Source organism: Pseudophryne corroboree, chromosome 2 (assembly GCF_028390025.1).
Source record: "Pseudophryne corroboree isolate aPseCor3 chromosome 2, aPseCor3.hap2, whole genome shotgun sequence".
Classification (NCBI taxonomy): Eukaryota; Metazoa; Chordata; class Amphibia; order Anura; family Myobatrachidae; genus Pseudophryne; species Pseudophryne corroboree.
Genome location: NC_086445.1, coordinates 8197982 through 8224402, shown reverse-complemented (window position 1 = coordinate 8224402; position 26421 = coordinate 8197982). Strand labels below are relative to the sequence as shown.

At 49.5% G+C, this 26421-nt stretch overlaps 1 protein-coding gene and 1 long non-coding RNA gene across 2 annotated transcripts in view; one reads left to right on the top strand and one right to left on the bottom strand.

The window, feature by feature from the left end:
• LOC135050441 (tyrosinase-like) overlaps positions 1-25974 on the bottom strand; it is an 87106-nt gene extending 61132 nt beyond the window's left edge. The window contains exons 1-2 of the mRNA XM_063956930.1: positions 25154-25974; positions 7289-7493 (exon numbers count right to left, since the gene is read on the bottom strand). Coding sequence (XP_063813000.1) covers positions 7289-7493; positions 25154-25960 — 1012 coding nt within the window. The 5' untranslated portion in view covers positions 25961-25974. The remainder of the gene's footprint in view (positions 1-7288; positions 7494-25153) is intronic.
• Positions 1-26421, top strand: part of LOC135050442 (uncharacterized) — a 73447-nt gene that overhangs the window by 18456 nt on the left and 28570 nt on the right. Inside the window, exons 2-4 of the long non-coding RNA XR_010241612.1 lie at positions 12540-12610; positions 13178-13396; positions 16189-16279. This is a non-coding gene — a long non-coding RNA (uncharacterized LOC135050442). The remainder of the gene's footprint in view (positions 1-12539; positions 12611-13177; positions 13397-16188; positions 16280-26421) is intronic.

Genomic DNA, 26421 nt, shown 5'->3' with positions numbered 1-26421 from the left:
CCCTCAGTACGGCATTGCAGCTGTCACACACACCAGGGTTCCTTTATGTCAGTCACTGTACATTGCCCTCAGTACGGCATTGCAGCTGTCACACACACCAGGGTTCCTGTATGTCAGTCACTGTACATTGCTCTCAGTACGGCATTGCAGCTGTCACACACACCAGGGTTCCTGTATGTCAGTCACTGTACATTGCTCTCAGTACGGCATTGCAGCTGTCACACACACCAGGGTTCCTGTATGTCAGTCACTGCACATTGCTCTCAGTACGGCATTGCAGCCGTCACACACACCAGGGTTCCTGTATGTCAGTCACTGTACATTGCTCTCAGTACGGCATTGCAGCTGTTACACACACCAGGATTCCTGTATGTCAGTCACTGTACATTGCTCTCAGTACTGCATTGCAGCCGTCACACACACCAGGGTTCCTGTATGTCAGTCACTGTACATTGCCCTCAGTACGGCATTGCAGCTGTCACACACACCAGGGTACCTTTATGTCAGTCACTGTACATTGCCCTCAGTACGGCATTGCAGCTGTCACACACACCAGGGTTCCTGTATGTCAGTCACTACTCACTGCTCCCAGTACGGCATTGCAGCTGTCACACACACCAGGGTTCCTGTATGTCAGTCACTGTACATTGCCCTTAGTACGGCATTGCAGCTGTCACACACACCAGGGTTCCTTTATGTCAGTCACTGTACATTGCCCTCAGTACGGCATTGCAGCTGTCACACACACCAGGGTTCCTGTATGTCAGTCACTGCACATTGCTCTCAGTACGGCATTGCAGCTGTCACACACACCAGGGTCCCTGTATGTCAGTCACTGTACATTGCCCTCAGTACGGCATTGCAGCTGTCACACACACCAGGGTTCCTGTATGTCAGTCACTGCACATTGCTCCCAGTACGGCATTGCAGCTGTCACACACACCAGGGTCATGTATGTCAGTCACTGTACATTGCTCTCAGTACTGCATTGCAGCCGTCACACACACCAGGGTTCCTGTATGTCAGTCACTGTACATTGCCCTCAGTACGGCATTGCAGCCGTCACACACACCAGGGTTCCTGTATGTCAGTCACTGTACATTGCTCTCAGTACGGCATTGCAGCTGTCACACACACCAGGGTTCCTGTATGTCAGTCACTGCACATTGCTCTCAGTACGGCATTGCAGCTGTCACACACACCAGGGTTCCTGTATGTCAGTCACTGCACATTGCTCTCAGTACGGCATTGCAGCTGTCACACACACCAGGGTTCCTGTATGTCAGTCACTGCACATTGCTCTCAGTACAGCATTGCAGCTGTCACCAACACCAGGGTCCTGTATGTCAGTCACTGCACATTGCTCTCAGTACGGCATTGCAGCTGTCACACACACCAGGGTTCCTGTATGTCAGTCACTACTCACTGCTCCCAGTACGGCATTGCAGCTGTCACCAACACCAGGGTTCCTGTATGTCAGTCACTGCACATTGCTCTCAGTACGGCATTGCAGCCGTCACACACACCAGGGTTCCTGTATGTCAGTCATTGCACATTGCTCTCAGTACGGCATTGCAGCTGTCACACACACCAGGGTTCCTGTATGTCAGTCACTGCACATTGCTCTCAGTACAGCATTGCAGCTGTCACACACACCAGGGTTCCTGTATGTCAGTCACTGCGCATTGCTCTCAGTACGGCATTGCAGCTGTCACCAACACCAGGGTTCCTGTATGTCAGTCACTGCACATTGCTCTCAGTACGGCATTGCAGCTGTCACACACACACCAGGGTTCCTGTATGTCAGTCACTGCGCATTGCTCTCAGTACGGCATTGCAGCTGTCACACACACCAGGGTTCCTGTATGTCAGTCACTGTACATTGTTCTCAGTACGGCATTGCAGCTGTCACACACACCAGGGTTCCTGTATGTCAGTCACTGCGCATTGCTCTCAGTACGGCATTGCAGCTGTCACACACACCAGGGTTCCTGTATGTCAGTCACTGCACATTGCTCTCAGTACGGCATTGCAGCTGTCACACACACACCAGGATACCTGTATGTCAGTCACTGCACATTGCTCTCAGTACAGCATTGCAGCTGTCACCAACACCAGGGTCCTGTATGTCAGTCACTGCACATTGCTCTCAGTACGGCATTGCAGCCGTCACACACACCAGGGTTCCTGTATGTCAGTCACTGTACATTGCTCTCAGTACGGCATTGCAGCTGTCACACACACCAGGGTTCCTGTATGTCAGTCACTACTCACTGCTCTCAGTACGGCATTGCAGCTGTCACACACACCAGGGTTCCTGTATGTCAGTCACTACTCACTGCTCTCAGTACGGCATTGCAGCTGTCACACACACCAGGGTACCTGTATGTCAGTCACTGCGCATTGCTCTCAGTACGGCATTGCAGCTGTCACACACACCAGGGTTCCTGTATGTCAGTCACTGTACATTGCTCTCAGTACGGCATTGCAGCTGTCACACACACCAGGGTACCTGTATGTCAGTCACTGCACATTGCTCTCAGTACGGCATTGCAGCTGTCACACACACCAGGGTTCCTGTATGTCAGTCACTGCACACTGCTCTCAGTACGGCATTGCAGCTGTCACACACACCAGGGTTCCTGTATGTCAGTCACTGCGCATTGCTCTCAGTACGGCATTGCAGCTGTCACACACACCAGGGTTCCTGTATGTCAGTCACTGTACATTGTTCTCAGTACGGCATTGCAGCTGTCACACACACCAGGGTTCCTGTATGTCAGTCACTGCACACTGCTCTCAGTACGGCATTGCAGCTGTCACACACACCAGGGTTCCTGTATGTCAGTCACTGCGCATTGCTCTCAGTACGGCATTGCAGCCGTCACACACACCAGGGTTCCTGTATGTCAGTCACTGCACATTGCTCTCAGTACGGCATTGCAGCTGTCACACACACCAGGGTTCCTGTATGTCAGTCACTGCACATTGCTCTCAGTATGGCATTGCAGCTGTCACACACACCAGGGTTCCTGTATGTCAGTCACTGCACACTGCTCTCAGTACGGCATTGCAGCTGTCACACACACCAGGGTTCCTGTATGTCAGTCACTGTACATTGTTCTCAGTACGGCATTGCAGCTGTCACACACACCAGGGTTCCTGTATGTCAGTCACTGCGCATTGCTCTCAGTACGGCATTGCAGCCGTCACACACACCAGGGTTCCTGTATGTCAGTCACTGCACACTGCTCTCAGTACGGCATTGCAGCTGTCACACACACCAGGGTTCCTGTATGTCAGTCACTGCACATTGCTCTCAGTACGGCATTGCAGCTGTCACACACACCAGGGTTCCTGTATGTCAGTCACTGCACATTGCTCTCAGTATGGCATTGCAGCTGTCACACACACCAGGGTTCCTGTATGTCAGTCACTGCACACTGCTCTCAGTACGGCATTGCAGCTGTCACACACACCAGGGTTCCTGTATGTCAGTCACTGCGCATTGCTCTCAGTACGGCATTGCAGCTGTCACACACACCAGGGTTCCTGTATGTCAGTCACTGCGCATTGCTCTCAGTACGGCATTGCAGCTGTCACACACACCAGGGTTCCTGTATGTCAGTCACTGCACATTGCTCTCAGTACGGCATTGCAGCTGTCACACACACCAGGGTTCCTGTATGTCAGTCACTGCACACTGCTCTCAGTACGGCATTGCAGCTGTCACACACACCAGGGTTCCTGTATGTCAGTCACTGTACATTGTTCTCAGTACGGCATTGCAGCCGTCACACACACCAGGGTTCCTGTATGTCAGTCACTGCGCACTGCTCTCAGTACGGCATTGCAGCTGTCACACACACCAGGGTTCCTGTATGTCAGTCACTGCGCATTGCTCTCAGTACGGCATTGCAGCCGTCACACACACCAGGGTTCCTGTATGTCAGTCACTGCGCACTGCTCTCAGTACGGCATTGCAGCTGTCACACACACCAGGGTTCCTGTATGTCAGTCACTGCACATTGCTCTCAGTACGGCATTGCAGCTGTCACACACACCAGGGTTCCTGTATGTCAGTCACTGTACATTGTTCTCAGTACGGCATTGCAGCTGTCACACACACCAGGGTTCCTGTATGTCAGTCACTGCGCATTGCTCTCAGTACGGCATTGCAGCTGTCACACACACCAGGGTTCCTGTATGTCAGTCACTGCACATTGCTCTCAGTACGGCATTGCAGCTGTCACACACACCAGGGTTCCTGTATATCAGTCACTGCGCATTGCTCTCAGTACGGCATTGCAGCTGTCACACACACCAGGGTTCCTGTATGTCAGTCACTGCGCATTGCTCTCAGTACGGCATTGCAGCTGTCACACACACCAGGGTTCCTGTATGTCAGTCACTGCACATTGCTCTCAGTACGGCATTGCAGCTGTCACACACACCAGGGTTCCTGTATGTCAGTCACTGCACATTGTTCTCAGTACGGCATTGCAACCGTCACACACACCAGGGTTCCTGTATGTCAGTCACTGTACATTGTTCTCAGTACGGCATTGCAGCTGTCACACACACCAGGGTCCTGTATGTCAGTCACTGTACATTGCTCTCAGTACGGCATTGCAGCTGTCACACACACCAGGGTTCCTGTATGTCAGTCATTGCACATTGTTCTCAGTACGGCATTGCAACCGTCACACACACCAGGGTTCCTGTATGTCAGTCACTGTACATTGTTCTCAGTACGGCATTGCAGCTGTCACACACACCAGGGTTCCTGTATGTCAGTCACTGCACATTGCTCTCAGTACGGCATTGCAGCTGTCACACACACCAGGGTTCCTTTATGTCAGTCACTGTACATTGTTCTCAGTACGGCATTGCAGCTGTCACACACACCAGGGTTCCTGTATGTCAGTCACTGCACACTGCTCTCAGTACGGCATTGCAGCTGTCACACACACCAGGGTTCCTGTATGTCAGTCATTGCACATTGTTCTCAGTACGGCATTGCAACCGTCACACACACCAGGGTTCCTGTATGTCAGTCACTGTACATTGTTCTCAGTACGGCATTGCAGCTGTCACACACACCAGGGTTCCTGTATGTCAGTCACTGCACACTGCTCTCAGTACGGCATTGCAGCTGTCACACACACCAGGGTTCCTGTATGTCAGTCACTGCGCATTGCTCTCAGTACGGCATTGCAGCTGTCACACACACCAGGGTTCCTGTATGTCAGTCACTGCGCATTGCTCTCAGTACGGCATTGCAGCTGTCACACACACCAGGGTTCCTGTATGTCAGTCACTGCACATTGCTCTCAGTACGGCATTGCAGCTGTCACACACACCAGGGTTCCTGTATGTCAGTCACTGCACACTGCTCTCAGTACGGCATTGCAGCTGTCACACACACCAGGGTTCCTGTATGTCAGTCACTGTACATTGTTCTCAGTACGGCATTGCAGCCGTCACACACACCAGGGTTCCTGTATGTCAGTCACTGCGCACTGCTCTCAGTACGGCATTGCAGCTGTCACACACACCAGGGTTCCTGTATGTCAGTCACTGCGCATTGCTCTCAGTACGGCATTGCAGCCGTCACACACACCAGGGTTCCTGTATGTCAGTCACTGCGCACTGCTCTCAGTACGGCATTGCAGCTGTCACACACACCAGGGTTCCTGTATGTCAGTCACTGCACATTGCTCTCAGTACGGCATTGCAGCTGTCACACACACCAGGGTTCCTGTATGTCAGTCACTGTACATTGTTCTCAGTACGGCATTGCAGCTGTCACACACACCAGGGTTCCTGTATGTCAGTCACTGCGCATTGCTCTCAGTACGGCATTGCAGCTGTCACACACACCAGGGTTCCTGTATGTCAGTCACTGCACATTGCTCTCAGTACGGCATTGCAGCTGTCACACACACCAGGGTTCCTGTATATCAGTCACTGCGCATTGCTCTCAGTACGGCATTGCAGCTGTCACACACACCAGGGTTCCTGTATGTCAGTCACTGCGCATTGCTCTCAGTACGGCATTGCAGCTGTCACACACACCAGGGTTCCTGTATGTCAGTCACTGCACATTGCTCTCAGTACGGCATTGCAGCTGTCACACACACCAGGGTTCCTGTATGTCAGTCACTGCACATTGTTCTCAGTACGGCATTGCAACCGTCACACACACCAGGGTTCCTGTATGTCAGTCACTGTACATTGTTCTCAGTACGGCATTGCAGCTGTCACACACACCAGGGTCCTGTATGTCAGTCACTGTACATTGCTCTCAGTACGGCATTGCAGCTGTCACACACACCAGGGTTCCTGTATGTCAGTCATTGCACATTGTTCTCAGTACGGCATTGCAACCGTCACACACACCAGGGTTCCTGTATGTCAGTCACTGTACATTGTTCTCAGTACGGCATTGCAGCTGTCACACACACCAGGGTTCCTGTATGTCAGTCACTGCACATTGCTCTCAGTACGGCATTGCAGCTGTCACACACACCAGGGTTCCTTTATGTCAGTCACTGTACATTGTTCTCAGTACGGCATTGCAGCTGTCACACACACCAGGGTTCCTGTATGTCAGTCACTGCACACTGCTCTCAGTACGGCATTGCAGCTGTCACACACACCAGGGTTCCTGTATGTCAGTCATTGCACATTGTTCTCAGTACGGCATTGCAACCGTCACACACACCAGGGTTCCTGTATGTCAGTCACTGTACATTGTTCTCAGTACGGCATTGCAGCTGTCACACACACCAGGGTTCCTGTATGTCAGTCACTGCACATTGCTCTCAGTACGGCATTGCAGCTGTCACACACACCAGGGTTCCTTTATGTCAGTCACTGTACATTGTTCTCAGTACGGCATTGCAGCTGTCACACACACCAGGGTTCCTGTATGTCAGTCACTGCACATTGCTCTCAGTACGGCATTGCAGCTGTCACACACACCAGGGTTCCTGTATGTCAGTCACTGTACATTGCTCTCAGTACGGCATTGCAGCTGTCACACACACCAGGGTTCCTGTATGTCAGTCACTGCACATTGCTCTCAGTACGGCATTGCAGCTGTCACACACACCAGGGTTCCTGTATGTCAGTCACTGTACATTGCTCTCAGTACGGCATTGCAGCTGTCACACACACCAGGGTTCCTGTATGTCAGTCACTGTACATTGCTCTCAGTACGGCATTGCAGCTGTCACACACACCAGGGTTCCTGTATGTCAGTCACTGCACATTGCTCTCTTACCTTCCAGGCAGTTGCGGAATGATGTAACTCCCCAGGTGAATGGTGCAGTGTCCAGCACGTCTATACTTAAGCAGTAGTTTATATCGGCTCTTGTTGATAAAGGAACATTTAGATCAAAGATTTGACGTTCAATCCCCGGGTTCTGACATCTGCAATCCTCCATTAAACAAGCGGTTTGAGGATACTGATATCCGCCACATGTCAGCTGGAAAGAATAGATAATAAAATGCAGATTTTACTCATATACTCTATTTCTGTATAAATTCATATTCATTATTATTGTCTATTACACCCGGGTTATGCACATAGGTCCTAATTCAGCCCTGATCGCTCGCTAGGGTTTTTTTTTACAGTCCTGCGTTCACATAGCCGCTGTCCATAGGGGAGTGTATTGCAAGTGTGCATGTGTAGCAGAGCTGTACAAACAGCCCAGAACTTACTCAGCCGCTGCGATCACTTCAGCCTGTCTGGGCCCGGAATTGATGTCAGACACCCGCCCTGCAAACGCCTGGACACGCCTGCCTTTTTCCAACCACTCCCAGAAAACGGTCAGTTGCCACACACAAACGCCTTCTTCCTGTCAATATCCTTGCGATCGGCTGTGCGAACGTAATCTGTCGCACAAACCCATCGCTGAGCAGCGATCTGCTTTGTACCCATGCGACACACCTGTGCATTACTTTATCTTACACAAGACACAGCAAACATTCTAATTCACACTCTCATCATCTCCCGCATTGATTATTGTAATAGTCTCCTGACTGGTCTTCCCAAACATAGACTCTCACCACTACAATCCATTCTGACTGCAGCTGCGAGGCTAATCTTCCTCTCATTTGGCTGTGGAGTCCCTCCAGTGGTTACTGGTATTCTAGCATTTTCAATATAAAATACTTTTATTTACGTACAAGGCCATTAAACAAACTGCACCAACGTACATCTCCACTCATCTCACCATATCTCCCAACCTGACCTCTCCACTCATCTCACCATATCTCCCATTCCGACATCTCCGCTCATCTCACCATATCTCCCAACCCGACCTCTCCACTCATCTCACCATATCTCCCAACCCGACCTCTCCGCTCATCTCACCATATCTCCCATCCCGACATCTCCACTCATCTCACCATATCTCCCAACCCGACCTCTCCACTCATCTCACCATATCTCCCAACCCGACCACTCCGCTCATCTCACCATATCTCCCAACCCGACATCTCCACTCATCTCACCATATCTCCCGACCCGACATCTCCACTCATCTCACCATATCTCCCATTCCGACATCTCCGCTCATCTCACCATATCTCCCAACCCGACCTCTCCACTCATCTCACCATATCTCCCAACCCGACCTCTCCGCTCATCTCACCATATCTCCCAACCCGACATCTCCGCTCATCTCACCATATCTCCCATCCCGACATCTCCACTCATCTCACCATATCTCCCAACCCGACCTCTCCACTCATCTCACCATATCTCCCAACCCGACATCTCCGCTCATCTCACCATATCTCCCAACCCGACATCTCCACTCATCTCACCATATCTCCCGACCCGACATCTCCGCTCATCTCACCATATCTCCCAACCCGACATCTCCGCTCATCTCACCATATCTCCCAACCCGACATCTCCGCTCATCTCACCATATCTCCCGACCCGACATCTCCGCTCATCTCACCATATCTCCCGACCCGACATCTCCGCTCATCTCACCCTATCTCCCAACCCGACATCTCCGCTCATCTCACCATATCTCCCAACCCGACATCTCCGCTCATCTCACCATATCTCCCAACCCGACATCTCCACTCATCTCACCCTATCTCCCGACCCGACATCTCCACTCATCTCACCATATCTCCCAACCCGACATCTCCGCACATCTCACCATATCTCCCATCCCGACATCTCCGCTCATCTCACCATATCTCTCATCCCGACATCTCCGCTCATCTCACCATATCTCCCAACCCGACATCTCCACTCATCTCACCATATCTCCCGACCCGACATCTCCGCTCATCTCACCATATCTCCCAACCCGACATCTCCGCTCATCTCACCATATCTCCCAACCCGACATCTCCGCTCATCTCACCATATCTCCCAACCCGACATCTCCACTCATCTCACCATATCTCCCATCCCGACATCTCCGCTCATCTCACCATATCTCTCATCCCGACATCTCCGCTCATCTCACCATATCTCCCATCCCGACATCTCCGCTCATCTCACCATATCTCCCATCCCGACATCTCCGCTCATCTCACCATATCTCCCATCCCGACATCTCCGCTCATCTCACCATATCTCCCATCCCGACATCTCCGCTCATCTCACCATATCTCCCATCCCGACCTCTCCGCACATCTCACCATATCTCCCGACCTCTCCGCTCATCTCACCATATCTCCCAACCCGACCTCTCCGCTCATCTCACCATATCTCCCATCCCGACATCTCCGCTCATCTCACCATATCTCCCATCCCGACCTCTCCGCACATCTCACCATATCTCCCGACCTCTCCGCTCATCTCACCATATCTCCCAACCCGACCTCTCCGCTCATGTCACCATATCTCCCAACCCGACATCTTCGCTCATCTCACCATATCTCCCAACCCGACATCTCCGCTCATCTCACCATATCTTCCAACCCGACCTCTCCACTGATCTCACCATATCTCCCATCCCGACATCTCCACTCATCTCACCATATCTCCCAACCCGACATCTCCGCTCATCTCACTCTATCTCCCAACCCGACATCTCCACTCATCTCACCATATCTCCCATCCCGACATCTCCACTCATCTCACCATATCTTCCAACCCGACCTCTCCACTTATCTCACCATATCTCCCATCCCGACATCTCCACTCATCTCACCATATCTCCCAACCCGACATCTCCGCTCATCTCACCATATCTCCCATCCCGACATCTCCGCTCATCTCACCATATCTCCCAACCCGACCTCTCCGCTCATCTCACCATATCTCTCATCCCGACATCTCCGCTCATCTCACCATATCTCTCATCCCGACATCTCCGCTCATCTCACCATATCTCCCAACCCGACATCTCCACTCATCTCACCATATCTCCCATCCCGACATCTCCACTCATCTCACCATATCTCCCAACCCGACATCTCCGCTCATCTCACCATATCTCCCAACCCGACATCTCCACTCATCTCACCATATCTCCCAACCCGACATCTCCACTCATCTCACCCTATCTCCCAACCCGACATCTCCACTCATCTCACCATATCTCTCATCCCGACATCTCTGCTCATCTCACCATATCTCCCGACCCGACATCTCCGCTCATCTCACCATATCTCCCAACCCGACATCTCCGCTCATCTCACCATATCTCCCAACCCGACATCTCCGCTCATCTCACCATATCTCCCAACCCGACATCTCCGCTCATCTCACCATATCTCCCAACCCGACATCTCCGCTCATCTCACTATATCTCCCAACCCGACATCTCCGCTCATCTCACCATATCTCCCAACCCGACATCTCCGCTCATCTCACCATATCTCCCAACCCGACATCTCCGCTCATCTCACCATATCTCCCAACCTGACCTCTCCACTCATCTCACCATATCTCCCAACCCGACCTCTCCACTCATCTCACCATATCTCCCAACCCGACATCTCCGCTCATCTCACCATATCTCCCAACCTGACCTCTCCACTCATCTCACCATATCTCCCATCCCGACATCTCCACTCATCTCACCATATCTCCCAACCCGACATCTCCGCTCATCTCACCATATCTCCCAACCCGACATCTCCACTCATCTCACCATATCTCCCAACCTGACATCTCCACTCATCTCACCATATCTCCCAACCCGACATCTCCACTCATCTCACCATATCTCCCAACCCGACATCTCCGCTCATCTCACCATATCTCCCAACCCGACATCTCCGCTCATCTCACCATATCTCCCAACCCGACCTCTCCACTGATCTCACCATATCTCCCAACCCGACATCTCCGCTCATCTCACCATATCTCCCATCCCGACATCTCCACTCATCTCACCATATCTCCCATCCCGACATCTCCGCTCATCTCACCATATCTCCCATCCCGACCTCTCTGCACATCTCACCATATCTCCCGACCTCTCCGCTCATCTCACCATATCTCCCAACCCGACATCTTCGCTCATCTCACCATATCTCCCAACCCGACCTCTCCACTGATCTCACCATATCTCCCATCCCGACCTCTCCACTCATCTCACCATATCTCCCAACCCGACATCCCCGCTCATCTCACCATATCTCCCAACCCGACCTCTCCACTCATCTCACCATATCTCCCAACCCGACCTCTCCACTCATCTCACCATATCTCCCATCCCGACATCTCCGCTCATCTCACCATATCTCCCAACCCGACATCTCCACTCATCTCACCATATCTCCCATCCCGACATCTCCACTCATCTCACCATATCTCCCATCCCGACATCTCCACTCATCTCACCATATCTCCCAACCCGACCTCTCCACTCATCTCACCATATCTCCCAACCCGACATCTCCGCTCATCTCACCATATCTCCCAACCCGACATCTCCGCTCATCTCACCATATCTCTCATCCCGACATCTCCGCTCATCTCACCATATCTCCCATCCCGACATCTCCGCTCATCTCACCATATCTCCCATCCCGACATCTCCGCTCATCTCACCATATCTCTCATCCCGACATCTCCGCTCATCTCACCATATCTCCCATCCCGACATCTCCGCTCATCTCACCATATCTCCCAACCCGACCTCTCCGCTCATCTCACCATATCTCCCAACCCAGCAGCTCTAGAAATATTATTTTATACCATTGCTATTGTCATAATTTGAGCCACTGGCCAAGAGAAGGGGGTTTCTGGACAACCGGCACACACCCTGCGTTTGCCTATGACATCATACAGCCCATTGAGACTCTTTGCAATCTGGCATTATGCAATAGGTAGCATCTATCCTTGTGTATCTATGCCTATTTCCCTATAGAGTGTAAGCTTGTGAGCAGGGCCCTCCTACTGTACCTCTATGTCTGTTATTACCAAGTTTTGTTCTATTACTGTTGTTCCAATTGTAAAGCGCAACGGAATACGCTGCGCTATATAAGAAACTGTTACTAAATACATTATACTTATTATGATATGTGTTTTTCACATGAACCCCCAGGGGAAGAATACTAGAATATATCAAATGAAGCAACGCACCATTGTTTCACCATAAGTAACGTTTTTCTGCCGGTATGTATTCCTTTACAAGGGCTATATGTGACTTGTATATAATGTATGAGTGCTGACACTATGTATTCTGTATTAGTTTCTATTGCAGAACAATCATTTGAAGGAGGAAGCAGGTGTGATGTCACCATCCTGCGGCCTCCTGATCGCCCGGCAGTGGTTGACATGTTGGCATCAGGTCTACATGTGACTTTACAATCAGCGCTGCAGGTGTTAGATGGGCCCATGATAATATATTCCCTCCTCATTCCATCCTCCTGACCGTGCAGTGAGACCAATGATAAATGTATCATGTACTATGTGGACGATCAGCACCAGTCACACACAAGATGACATGACGCTGATAGCCCACTGGTTAGGTGTATCGCCACCAGCAGCAGCGGCGCCTGTAGTAGTGTCATCCTCCTCATCATCCTCCTCCTCCCTCCATCATAGCAGTTCAGGCAGGCAAGGCTTTCATAGTCCCAGGCAGGAGACTCTCTGTATTGCTGGCTGCACTAAGAACCATAGCAGTGTTACTCTATTGGATACATGGTGGAAAATGGCTGAATCCACGAACACTCTCCCCAGGATCCGGCGGTTCCAGTAACGGAGCGAATACTGCGATGCATTACCACTGGGCAAATCTAAACACGCACCATGTCATCAATAGAAGAGGTCTGTGCAGCTCATTACATTGCAGGGAATCCTCGGCTTTCACCATCTGGAGGACGTAGTAATACGCAGGTGGCGTTCCACCACACTTTATATGTATGAGTGACCTGAGGACCAGCAGCAAGACACCAAGAGGTGGGGAATTTTCTCTTACTTTATTATTATTAATATTACATTATATTTATAAGGCGCCACAAGTGTTTTACAGCGCCGTACAAAGGACAGTACAGGGAGACAGAACTTACATTACAGTAGATAAATAACAGAGATAGAGTACAGGTAACAGAGCACCACACGTTCTCATACACAATACAGCTGAGATGTAAGTAGTGAGGGAGTGATCATTGTACTACGTGGGGCTGGCGGCCATAGATAGAGAGGAGCCTTTACCAGCAGGAGAGAAAGCGGTAACGATGGTCGCTGAGTAGGAGAGAGCTGTGAGTGATATGTGAGGGGAAGAGGGCTTAGATAACAAGAGGAAAGAGGGCCCTGCTCTGAAGAGCTTACAATCTAGTGGGGAGGGGCGACAGACAGATGACAAGAGGTACAAGCGGGAGGTAGCCTGATGACAGGATGTAAGCAAAGCAGAGATGTTCAAGGCATGAGGCAGGGGGATGGAGGAGCAGCCTCAGGGCAGGGGGATGGAGGAGCAGCCTCAGGGCAGGGGGATGGAGGAGCGGCCTCAGGGCAGGGGGATGGAGGAGTGGCCTCAGGACAGGTTGGTGGAGGAGTGACCTCAGGACTAGGTTATGCATCGGAGGGGTACACTTTGATGAATAGGTGGGTTTTCAGTGCGAGGTCGGAGAGAGTCTAATGGAGCATGGGAGTGCGTTCCACTGAAGAGGTGCACCACGAGCAAAATCTTGAACTCGAGCATGGGAAGCAGTGACCAGGGCAGAGGAGAGGCGACGGTTATCGGCTGACCGTAGGGGGCAGGAGGGAGTATGAAGGGAAAGGTTAGAGATGGCCTTGTATGTGAGGGTGAGGAGTGTGAGGAGGATTCTGTAGGGGAACGGGAGCCAGTGCAGGTATTGGGGAAGGGGAGTGGCAGATGTGGTGCGGCGGGAGAGGAAGATGAGCCTAGCTGCGGAGTTGAGGACAGATTGGAGGGGAGCAAGATGAGAGCAAGCAAGGCCAGTGAGGAGAACATTGCAGTAGTCAAGTCGTTAGATGACCAGTGAGTGGATGATGAGTTTAGTTTCACTCTGGGAGAGAAATGGCCTGATGTGAGCAATGTTGCGTAGCTGGAACCGACAGGATTGCGCCAGAGCTTGGATGTGGGGTGCAAAGGAGAGGGAGGAGTCAAGAGTGACGCCCAGGCAGTGGAGTTGGGGAATGGGGGAGATGATTGTGTTGTCAGTAGTGATAGAGATATTGGTCGGGGGTGTTGCTCTGGATGGGGGAAAGATGATGAGTTCAGTCTTATCCATGTTGAGCTTCAGAGAGCGCTCAGACATCCAGGAGGAGATTGCAGAGAGGCAGCTGGAGACCTGAGAGAGGACAGAGGAGGACAGATCAGGAGAGGAGAGGTAGAGTTGTGTGTCATCAGCATAGAGGTGGTATTGAAGGCCAGAGGAGTTAATGAGCGCACACAGGGAGGAGGTGTACAGGGAGAACAGAAGGGGGCCTAGGACAGAACCCTGAGGGACACCAACAGGAAGAATGGAAGGGTGTGAGGTGGTGCTGGAGGCAGACACAGAGAAGGAGCGGTTAGTGAGGTATGAGGTAAACCAGTCAAGGACAGTGCTAGAGAAGCCAACGTTTTGGAGTGTGCGGAGGAGGAGAAGATGACTGGAGAATTGCTGGCGCAGATTGGAGAATTATATCAGTTGTATGCAATCTACATAAACCATACACCCAACTGTTCCACTTTTAGTGTGCCAGTCCCAGTTTTTAGGGACTGTCCTACCATCCTATCCATGGACACAGTGACCTGTAGGGAAAGGGAGGGAGTTTGGAGGTGCACATAGCAGAGCAGCGGGTGAATAGATCTCTTGTGTGTGTGCACAGCATCTACGTTGTGCGGGCAGAGCATGGGGAGAAGGGGGGGGCAGTATTTGTGGGAGTGCTGGGCACAGCCCCAACGTGATTAAATTGTTACGCCCACTTCCTTTCAGGTCACGCCCCCTTTGATGAATGAAGTGTCCCAATATTAAACTCCCAAGTGCTGGGTGTAGTGTAACAAGTGAAGTGACGGCTCCCCCCCCGCACAACTCAACAATCTACTGGAGAATCACTGGAGACACTGGAGGGGGATAGGACACAAAGCAATCTTGAACTTATAGATGAGATTTTGGATTCACTTTGCACGGACACAGAGAAAGGGAACACCACATTTTGGCACATACTGTATGCTTGATCCCGTGCTTAAGTCCATTATCATATCTTTCTTTCCAAATGACTGATCTTAAGAAGTGCAAGTTGTCACAAATGTCACGTTCTCTGCTTGTCCTACTGGGGTGGTCTTCAGTATGCCGGCTGTCGGGATCCCGGCTCACAGTATACCGGCTCCGGAATCCCGACAGCCGGCATACCAACACTTATTCTCCCTCGTGGGGGTCAACGATCCCCCTGGAGGGAGAATAAAATAGCATGGCGCGTGTAGCGCACCACCGTGCCCGCAAGGGGCTCATTTGCGCTCGCCACACTGTCGGTTTGCTGGCGGTCGGGCTCCCGGCACCGGTATGCTGGTCGCCGGGAGCCCAACCGCCGGCATACCATACTACTCCCGTCCTACTGCTAGTGTCCAGCGTTACAGAGTTTCATGGATTAGGAGTCAGCGCAGGTCGCCATTGTGAAAGTTTTCATCTCGTCAGGCTTAAAGAAATCCCCCAACTTCACGGCCGTCCCTCTACCACATCTCTATCTCATTCTATTAGTAAGATGGTCAGAAATGTAGCATCTGAGATAATCCTTATTCATTCTAGGGGGAAGTGAGAAACGTGGTGCACCCTGGGGTCCTCCAGATGCCCTACGTTTAGCACAGCCAGGAATATTGTGAGCCGCAAGACGCTGGAGGTGGGTCCTACCAAAGTATTTGCTTTTTTTTTAAACCTTGCTTTGTGTTGATAATAAAAGGGGGCACAGAAGGAAGAAGAGAGGAAGACATTAAGGGAGCCAGGTACATCCATCTCTTACTACATGATGTATAATATTGTGAGGAGAATGTAACACAGACAGGTCAGCTGGAGGACTGGAGATGGTGGAATGAGCCATTCCAGCCATTCCATTACATAGACGGGAATACTCAGCCTCAGCTGTCTCACACATGTACTGTAGGGCCAGAGAAAAAAAAGGAATCTGTCAAGTCGTCCCGCGTGTCGCGTAGTCTAAAAAAAGGCTGCCTTATAGTCGCCGTAGCCAGAGACGGTGTTTCTCCAGAACACCACAAATTACTAGACGGAAAAAAGTTTTGGCTGCTGGTACCATCAGGCGCCTACGTACAGTATATGTCAAAGTGCTTAAGTGCAGAATGCATACAATTAAAAAACATATACTGTATACAACCCTTAAGGTCGACGTGAAAGTCCAGTTCTCACTCCACACACTTCCTCCTCTTATTATGGTAGCATGTAAAACAGAGGGGAGAGGAAAACCACATGTGCAGTACAGTCATTTAATAACATATACACACATACATGGGACATGGACAATAAGAACATAATAAAAGGTGCAGGGTAATAACATTTCCAAGTGTGACAGCCACAATGGGATTGCAAAGCAATTACCAGAGAGTCCGAGAACCCAAAAGAGTCCTCAAACAAGTTCTTTAATTTCCAAAGTCCACCCGGGCAGGAGCTGGAAAGTCCCTGGTCATTGTGGGCTTGTCTCTTCCAAGTGCTGATTGGATTTCTAAGTGTGAGTTTTAAACAGCAAAAAGCAGGAGCTGGAAGCGAGTGAAAAGGAGGAGCAGTGAGCTGGAACAACTGCAACTGCTAAGTGGAGTATAGGTGCCGCAGGAGAGAGTACTACGGCTGCATAAAAGTGAAGGACCAATAACCGCACAAAGATAGATAAGTATAAGCCAGCTTAATTATTGTATAAGTGAGATTGCTTGTCTTCTACTTTTTATTTTTGCTGCATTTTCTTTGACAGTAACAGGGAGTTAGACCTTACAAACAATATGGGAGGGGCTGTGATTGAGGACCTCACTCAGTGAATGTCGTGCAAGATGTATGCACACCTGGAGCTACCGGCCCAGTGTGAATACATCTGCACGAGGTGTGTGCGAACGGTTGCCCTGGAAGCCCAGGTAACTGATCTAGAGCAAACCGTTACGCGACTGAGGGAGATTCACAATCTCGAGCGTAGTTTAGACAGAACGGTGGAGGAGTTGCGGGAGGGGTCACTGGTAGAAGAGGATGATGATCAGGTAGCCAGTTGGGTCACAGTTAGAAGGAAGAAAAAGAGGGGGAGGCTCGACATCTCCGAACTATCAAACCCGAACAAATTTGCCCGATTGGACGAGGAATCGGAGGATGATAGTGAAGAAATGACGGTGCCGGAGGAGACTGTTCCCTCTAGCATCCAGAGGTGCGGTCCCTCTGGCGCGGTTGGGATAAAAGATAGAGAGGTACCTAGTCAGATGGTGGTGGTAGGGGATTCTATCATCAGGAAGGCAGATAGGGCAATCTGCTACCGGGACCGTGATCGCCATACAGTCTGTTGTCTCCCGGGGGCTCGGGTACGGCACATCGCGGACCGGGTAGATAGATTGTTGGGAGGGGCTGGCAAAGACCCGGTGGTCTTGGTGCACGTTGGCACCAATGACAAAGTTAGCGGAAGGTGGGATGTCCTTAAGAAAGACTATAGGGACTTAGGAAAGAAACTGAAGGCAAGGACATCTAAGGTAATATTCTCGGAATTATTACCCGTGCCACGTGCTAGTCCAGGGAGGCAGAGGGAGATTAGGGAGGTAAATGTGTGGCTTAGGGATTGGTGCAGGAAAGAGGGGTTTGTGTTCCTGGAACATTGGGTGGACTTCTCAGTCAGGCACCATCTCTTTTGTCGTGACGGATTGCACCTGACTGAGGAGGGGGCAGCGGTGCTGGTGGGAAGGATGGTTAGAGGGTTGGAGGAGAGTTTAAACTAGGAGCCTGGGGGGAGGGTTTAGCTAGAAACTACGGGTCATGCAATGAGAATAGTGGGGATGGCGGTAGTAAACGAAATGGGGGAGAAGTTGGGGGGAGGGTAAGAGCAGGCAGTACGGTTACTAACATGGGTACTAAAAGGGATTTTACCAAAGCACTAACCAATGACGATTACAGGTCATCCTTGCTACATAAGGTGAAAGATGTCCCTAACGCAAGGGAAAATACTTATCTTAGTTGTATGTATGTAAATGCCAGAAGCATTACTGGTAAAAAGGGGGAACTAGAAATCCTCGCAGCAAGCAAACAGTATGATATTATAGGCATTACTGAAACTTGGTGGGATGAATCTCATGATTGGACAGTCAATCTAGAGGACTATACACTGTTTAAGAGAGACAGACTAAATAAAAAGGGTGGAGGGGTGTGTCTTTACGTAAAGCCGTTTTTAAAACCTGATATACGGGAAGATATTCAGGAGGGGACTGTAGACACTTTTGAGACATTATGGGTAGAAATTGCATGCGGGGAAAAAGGAATAAAAAAGTTAGTATTGGGTGTATGCTATAGGCCGCCTGGTATCAACGCATCTGATGATGAATTGTTACTAAAGCAAATTGAAAGAGCAGCAGGAGTAGGAGACATAGTAGTGATGGGAGATTTTAACTATCCAGAGATAAACTGGAAAAACGATTCATGTGATACTGCTAGGGGCAGTATGTTTTTATACACACTTAATGATAACTACTTAGTCCAACTAATTGAGGAACCAACTAGGTACAATGCAATCTTAGACCTGGTATTAACAAACAATGGGGATTTGGTATCAGGTATTATAGTAGGGAAACCCTTAGGAAACAGCGACCACAATATGGTCACATTCAATATCAGTTTCCATAAACAGCCCTATACTGGCTCAACTAGGACTCTAAACTTTAGCAAAGCAAATTTTGAAAAGATGAGGGTATTTTTCAGGGATATTGAATGGGAAGGTTTGTTTTTAGGAAAAAATACTACGGAGAAATGGGAGGTACTAAAATTCCTGCTAGCTAAAAATACACTCAAATGTATTCCTATGAGTAGCAAAAAAAGGAATAAAAATCATAAACCGATGTGGCTTAACAAAAAGATTAAGGAACATATGGGCAAGAAAAGGCGAGCATTTAAAAAATACAAATGTGACGGGGAAGCAGAGTCATTTCAGCACTATAAGGAATGTAACAAAATTTGCAAAAAAGAAATAAGAGCGGCTAAAGTAGAAACTGAAAAACTAGTAGCAAAGGAAAGCAAAGCGAATCCCAAAAAATTCTTTAAATACATTAATAGCAAGAGATTAAAGAAGGAGAGTATAGGCCCTTTAAAAGACAAGTTGGGAGTCTTAAGCAAAAATGATAATGACATAGTGGACACACTAAATGAGTTTTTTTTTCAACAGTATTCACTAGAGAGGACCCAATTCAGGGACTAACACATAATCTCAATAATGAGAATATCACACTAATAGGTACTTATTTAAGCGAGGAAGTAGTCTGTGACCGATTAAAACATTTAAAGATTAATAAATCACCAGGGCCCGATGGTATTCATCCAAGGGTTCTAATGGAGCTTCACTCTGAACTGGCAAAACCGCTATCTTTGATCTTTGAGGATTCAGTTATATCAGGTATGGTTCCCAAAGACTGGCGTATAGCGGAAGTAGTGCCTATATTCAAAAAAGGAAGTAAAGCTGAACCAGGTAATTATAGACCAGTTAGTCTTACATCTATAGTGGGGAAAGTATTGGAAGGTATTCTAAGAGATAGTATTCAGAAGTTCCTTGAAACCAATAAGGTCATTAAAAGGAATCAACATGGGTTTATGAAGGACAGATCCTGTCAAACCAACTTACTTGGCTTTTATGAAACAGTAAGCGCAAACCTAGATCAGGGTAAAGAGGTGGATGTAATCTTTTTAGACTTTGCCAAAGCGTTCGATACTGTACCACACATGAGACTTATCTACAAGCTACAAGAATCAGGGCTAGGAAGCACAATATGCACTTGGGTCAAAAACTGGTTAGATAATAGGAAGCAGCGCATTGTGGTTAATGGATCTTTTTCAACTTGGACTGAAGTGCTAAGTGGTGTGCCGCAAGGCTCAGTATTAGGACCGCTATTGTTCAATATTTTCATTAACGACCTAACAGAAGGTCTAGAGAGCATGGTGTCAATTTTTGCAGATGATACCAAATTGTGTAAGGCTATAAATACAGAGGAGGATGCCGAGTCTCTTCAGAACGACTTAGTTAAATTAGAAGCATGGGCAGCCAAATGGAGAATGTGCTTCAACACAGACAAGTGTAAGGCAATGCACTGTGGTAACAAGAACAAAAATTACACCTACCTACTAAATGGGGTAAAATTAGGGGATTTTGTACTGGAAAAGGACTTAGATGTCCTCATAGATAGCAAACTAAGCAGTAGTACCCAAAGTAGGACTGCAGCAAAGAAGGCTAATAAGATATTAGCATGCATAAAACGGGGTATTGATGCTAGGGACGAGAGTATTATACTCCCGTTATATAAATCACTAGTGAGGCCACACCTTGAATACTGTGTACAATTCTGGGCACCGTACTACAAAAAGGATATCCTGGAGCTTGAAAAGGTACAGAGGAGGGCGACCAAACTAATTAAGGGCATGGAGACGATGGAATACAAGGAAAGGCTTGAAAGACTAGGCATGTTTACATTGGAAAAGCGGAGACTAAGAGGGGATATGATCAACATCTACAAATATATAAGGGGACAATATACAGATCTTGCGCGGGACCTGTTTTTGGTTAGATCAACACAGAGGACTCGTGGACACTCGCTCAGGTTAGAGGAGAGGAGATTCCGCACAATACGGCGTAAAGGCTTTTTCACGGTAAGGACAATACGTGTTTGGAATTCCCTGCCCGAGGGAGTTGTAATGGCAGAATCTGTCAACACCTTTAAGAATGGGTTAGATAAATTCCTATTGGATAAGGATATCCAGGGGTATGGTGCATAGTCATGCTTTATAGTTACTATAAATAGGGATAAAATGCAACGGCTGACAGCAGCATCAGTCAGAAATTTTAGTCAAATCATCATGCATAGGAGACCACAAATAGGTTGAACTCGATGGACAATTGTCTTTTTTCAACCTCAGATACTATGATACTATGTTACTATGTATTGGAAATGCACACCACGTGAACACTGACCACAGCTGAAGTACGCCAACGCATTTCAACTCCTGTTCCTGGAGTCTTTCTCAAGGCTGAATATCCTATTACCCTGCACCTTTTATTATGTTCTTATTGTCCATGTCCCATGTATGTGTGTATATGTTATTAAATGACTGTACTGCACATGTGGTTTTCCTCTCCCCTCTGTTTTACATGCTACCATAATAAGAGGAGGAAGTGTGAGGAGTGAGAACTGGACTTTCACGTCGACCTTAAGGGTTGTATATATGTTTTTTAATTGTATGCATTCTGCACGTAAGCACTTTGACATATACTGTATGTAGGCGCCTGATAGTACCAGCAGCCAAAACTTTTTTCTGTCTATGTACTGTAGGGACGAATTCAGAGCTGATCACAGATGTGCTACATTCATCACATCTACGATCTGGTATACACATGTGGGGGGAAGCTCAGCACAGGGCTAGTCCGCCCCGCATATCAGGCCCTGTGGGCGGTCTGGGAGTCAGATGATGTGATTTGCGTCATCCCAGCCCCGCCCCTGCCTTGCAATGCCAATATTATCGGCATTGCTAGATAGGGGGCGGAGCCATAATGACATGGGCATGGGGCCATGCCCCCAATCCCGCCCCTAAAGTCAGCCTCCACCATCGTCACACCCCTGCTGCTCTTGCCTGGCTGCCTTCTCACGGAGGGGACAGCCAGATTGTCGGTAAGTATGTTGTAGAATCGCCCCCCAGTCTGCTTTTCCACATTATTCACACCCCTTTCAGCGGTGCAAGTGGGCAGGTACGGCGTACCCTTAAGAATTTAGCCGTGGGTACGCCGGGCCGCCACTCCCTCCCTCCGCTGCTCCCCGCTTCTCTGTTGCGTGAGGGGAGGAGAGCGCAGCGTGAGCCTCTCCTGCCCCTCAGTGTCTACCTTCAATTCGGTGCAGGCCCGTGAGCCAATCATAGCTCACGGACCGGCAGCCAAGACTCCTGATTGGCTGCCGGACCGCAAGTTTTGCTTGGCTTACGTATCGGTGCTTAATTGAAGGTAGAGTGACACCCGCACCGGAGACTGAGGGGCAGAAGAGGCGCACACTGCTCTCTCCCCTCACACACAGGACAGCAACGTGGTAAGCAACAGGGGAAGGGGGGGGCATGTGTACCTGGCGCTGGGGGCATTTCTGACACTGCGGGGATATGTGTACCTGGCGCTGGGGGCATATCTGGCACTGGGGGAATTTCTGTATCTGGCACTGGGGGCATATCTGACACTGCGGGGATGTGTGTATCTGGCACTGCGGGGATATGTGTACCTGGCGCTGGGGGCATTTCTGACACTGCGGGGATATGTGTACCTGGCGCTGGGGGCATATCTGGCACTGCGGGGATATGTGTACCTGGCGCTGGGGGCATATCTGGCACTGGGGGAATTTCTGTATCTGGCACTGGGGGCATATCTGGCACTGGGGGAATTTCTGTATCTGGCACTGGGGGCATATCTGGCACTGGGGGAATTTCTGTATCTGGCACTGGGGGCATATCTGGCACTGGGGGAATTTCTGTATCTGGCACTGGGGGTATATCTGGCACTGGGGGGATATGTGTATCTGGCACTGGGGGCATTTGTGTATCTGGCACTGTGGGGGCATTTGTGTATCTGGCACTGTGGGGGCATTTGTGTATCTGGCACTGTAGGGCAATATGTATCTGGTACTGTGGGGGCATTTGTGTATCTAGCACTGTGGGGGCATTTGTGTATCTGGCACTGTAGGGCAATATGTATCTGGCACTGCGGGGATATGTGTATCTGGCACTGGGGGCATTTGTGTATCTGGCACTGTAGGGCAATATGTATCTGGCACTGCGGGGATATGTGTATCTGGCACTGGGGGCATATCTGGCACTGCGGGGATATGTGTATCTGGCACTGGGGGCATATCTGACACTGCGGGGGCATTTGTGTATCTGGCACTGTGGGGGCATTTGTGTATCTGGCACTGTAGGGAAATATGTATCTGGTACTGTGGGGGCATTTGTGTATCTGGCACTGTAGGGCAATATGTATCTGGTACTGTGGGGGCATTTGTGTATCTGGCACTGTAGGGCAATATGTATCTGGCACTGCGGGGATATGTGTATCTGGCACTGGGGGCATATCTGGCACTGCGGGGATATGTGTATCTGGCACTGGGGGCATTTGTGTATCTGGCACTGTAGGGCAATATGTATCTGGCACTGCGGGATATGTGTATCTGGCACTGGGGGCATATCTGGCACTGCGGGGATATGTGTATCTGGCACTGGGGGCATATCTGACACTGCGGGGGCATTTGTGTATCTGGCACTGTGGGGGCATTTGTGTATCTGGCACTGTAGGGAAATATGTATCTGGTACTGTGGGGGCATTTGTGTATCTGGCACTGTAGGGCAATATGTATCTGGTACTGTGGGGGCATTTGTGTATCTGGCACTGTAGGGCAATATGTATCTGGCACTGCGGGGATATGTGTATCTGGCACTGGGGGCATATCTGGCACTGCGGGGATATGTGTATCTGGCACTGGGGGCATTTGTGTATCTGGCACTGTAGGGCAATATGTATCTGGCACTGCGGGGATATGTGTATCTGGCACTGGGGGCATATCTGGCACTGCGGGGATATGTGTATCTGGCACTGGGGGCATATCTGACACTGCGGGGGCATTTGTGTATCTGGCACTGTGGGGGCATTTGTGTATCTGGCACTGTAGGGAAATATGTATCTGGTACTGTGGGGGCATTTGTGTATCTGGCACTGTAGGGCAATATGTATCTGGTACTGTGGGGGCATTTGTGTATCTGGCACTGTAGGGCAATATGTATCTGGCACTGCGGGGATATGTGTATCTGGCACTGGGGGCATATCTGGCACTGCGGGGATATGTGTATCTGGCACTGGGGGCATATCTGACACTGCGGGGGCATTTGTGTATCTGGCACTGTAGGGCAATATGTATCTGGCACTGCGGGGATATGTGTATCTGGCACTGGGGGCATATCTGGCACTGCGGGGATATGTGTATCTGGCACTGGGGGCATATCTGACACTGCGGGAGCATTTGTGTATCTGGCACTGTGGGGCATTTGTGTATCTGGCACTGTAGGGCAATATGTATCTTGCACTGTGGGGCAATGTGTATATGGCACAATTGGGGTCATATGTGTATCTGTCCCCCCCATATGTGCATCACCCCCCCATTTTCATTGGCCACGCCCCATGTGGCATTTGGCCACACCCTTTATTGGTGCACGCGTACACAGTACTTACAAGACATTTTTTCTTCTTGCACTAGTGACCCCTTTCTACAGTCCACACACCATGTACATGTGTTCTCCTCCCATACTCCATTCCCTGACCCCGCTGCAACAATTGAATTGATCACGGCGCTTATTAAGCATCTTTTAACCTTGTAATCTGGCATGAGTAAAATGCAATAAGTAGCACTTATCCTTATCTACTAGACTCCTGTTACCCTATAGCGTGCTCTCCTACGTGTCTGTCTGGTACCCAGCCTTGTCTTATCACTGCGCGCTATAATACATAATATTACTAATTACTCACGTGCCAAGTGGAGAAAACACTGTTCTCCGTTATTCTTCCATTGCTGCCGACTGATCCAAAGTACTCGTCAGTGAAAAGTTCATTACCAATGTCCTGGCTCCAGTCAAGGTAAGGAATGGCAATATCTGGGTCATTCATGCACCTATGCAGCTGGTTCTCTAGTTTGAGCAATAGATAACGGTGGAAGGAGAGGAAGCCGGTGGAATAATGGGCGTAATTGATGATGTTGTTCTCTCGGGTGTTATTGATGAAAGGTAGGGTCGCGTAGAAGTGATTATAGCACCATACGTCATAGTAGGAGGCAGTAATGAACACATAGCTCTCTGAGCTAAGGCGATCCAAAGCTTTCATTAAATAATAATAAGGGTCAATCACCACTTTGCAGTAATTCAATGCAGCCTTAAAGTTTCTCCATTCTAGCAGTGACATCTGGCGGATTTCCTTCCTCAGAACGCTGTACGGTATGCTACAGTCATCCCCCATGTAACCGTGCTTACACTCAGCGCACATAGGACCATCGTAGTTACCGGCGCACTGACAGATCGTACTGTAGAAGGCCTGGGGGAAGCCATATCGCTCGTCAATATGTCTGTCTTGTACATCCCCTGATCTGGTCTTCTTTACAAGCACACATGTCCCCCGACCAAAGCTTTCCCCACAAGGTGATCCATTATACAGGGGGCAACACGGGACAGGAAACGTTCCGTCTGGGCCCCGACTGTCGACGCATTCCCTAATAAACATAAAAGCATTTGCACAGGCAATACACAGCAGGAGGAGGGTAGTGGTCAGCATTGCTGCTTCCATTCATCCGCTGAGAGAACTCTGCATAGAAAAGAAAACATGAACATGTAAGACTAATATTATAACAGCCCAACACATGTACTGAGAGCCGTCATACAGAACACATGAACATACAACACGGTAACAGGTATAATGTACTGAGAGTCGTCATACAGAACACATGAACATACAACACGGTAAAAGGTATAATGTACTGAGAGTCGTCATACAGAACACATGAACATACAACACGGTAACAGGTATAATGTACTGAGAGCCGTCATACAGAACACATGAACATACAACACGGTAATAGGTATAATGTACTGAGAGCCGTCATACAGAACACATGAACATACAACACGGTAACAGGTATAATGTACTGAGAGCCGTCATACAGAACACATGAACATACAACACGGTAATAGGTATAATGTACTGAGAGCCGTCATACAGAACACATGAACATACAACACGGTAAAAGG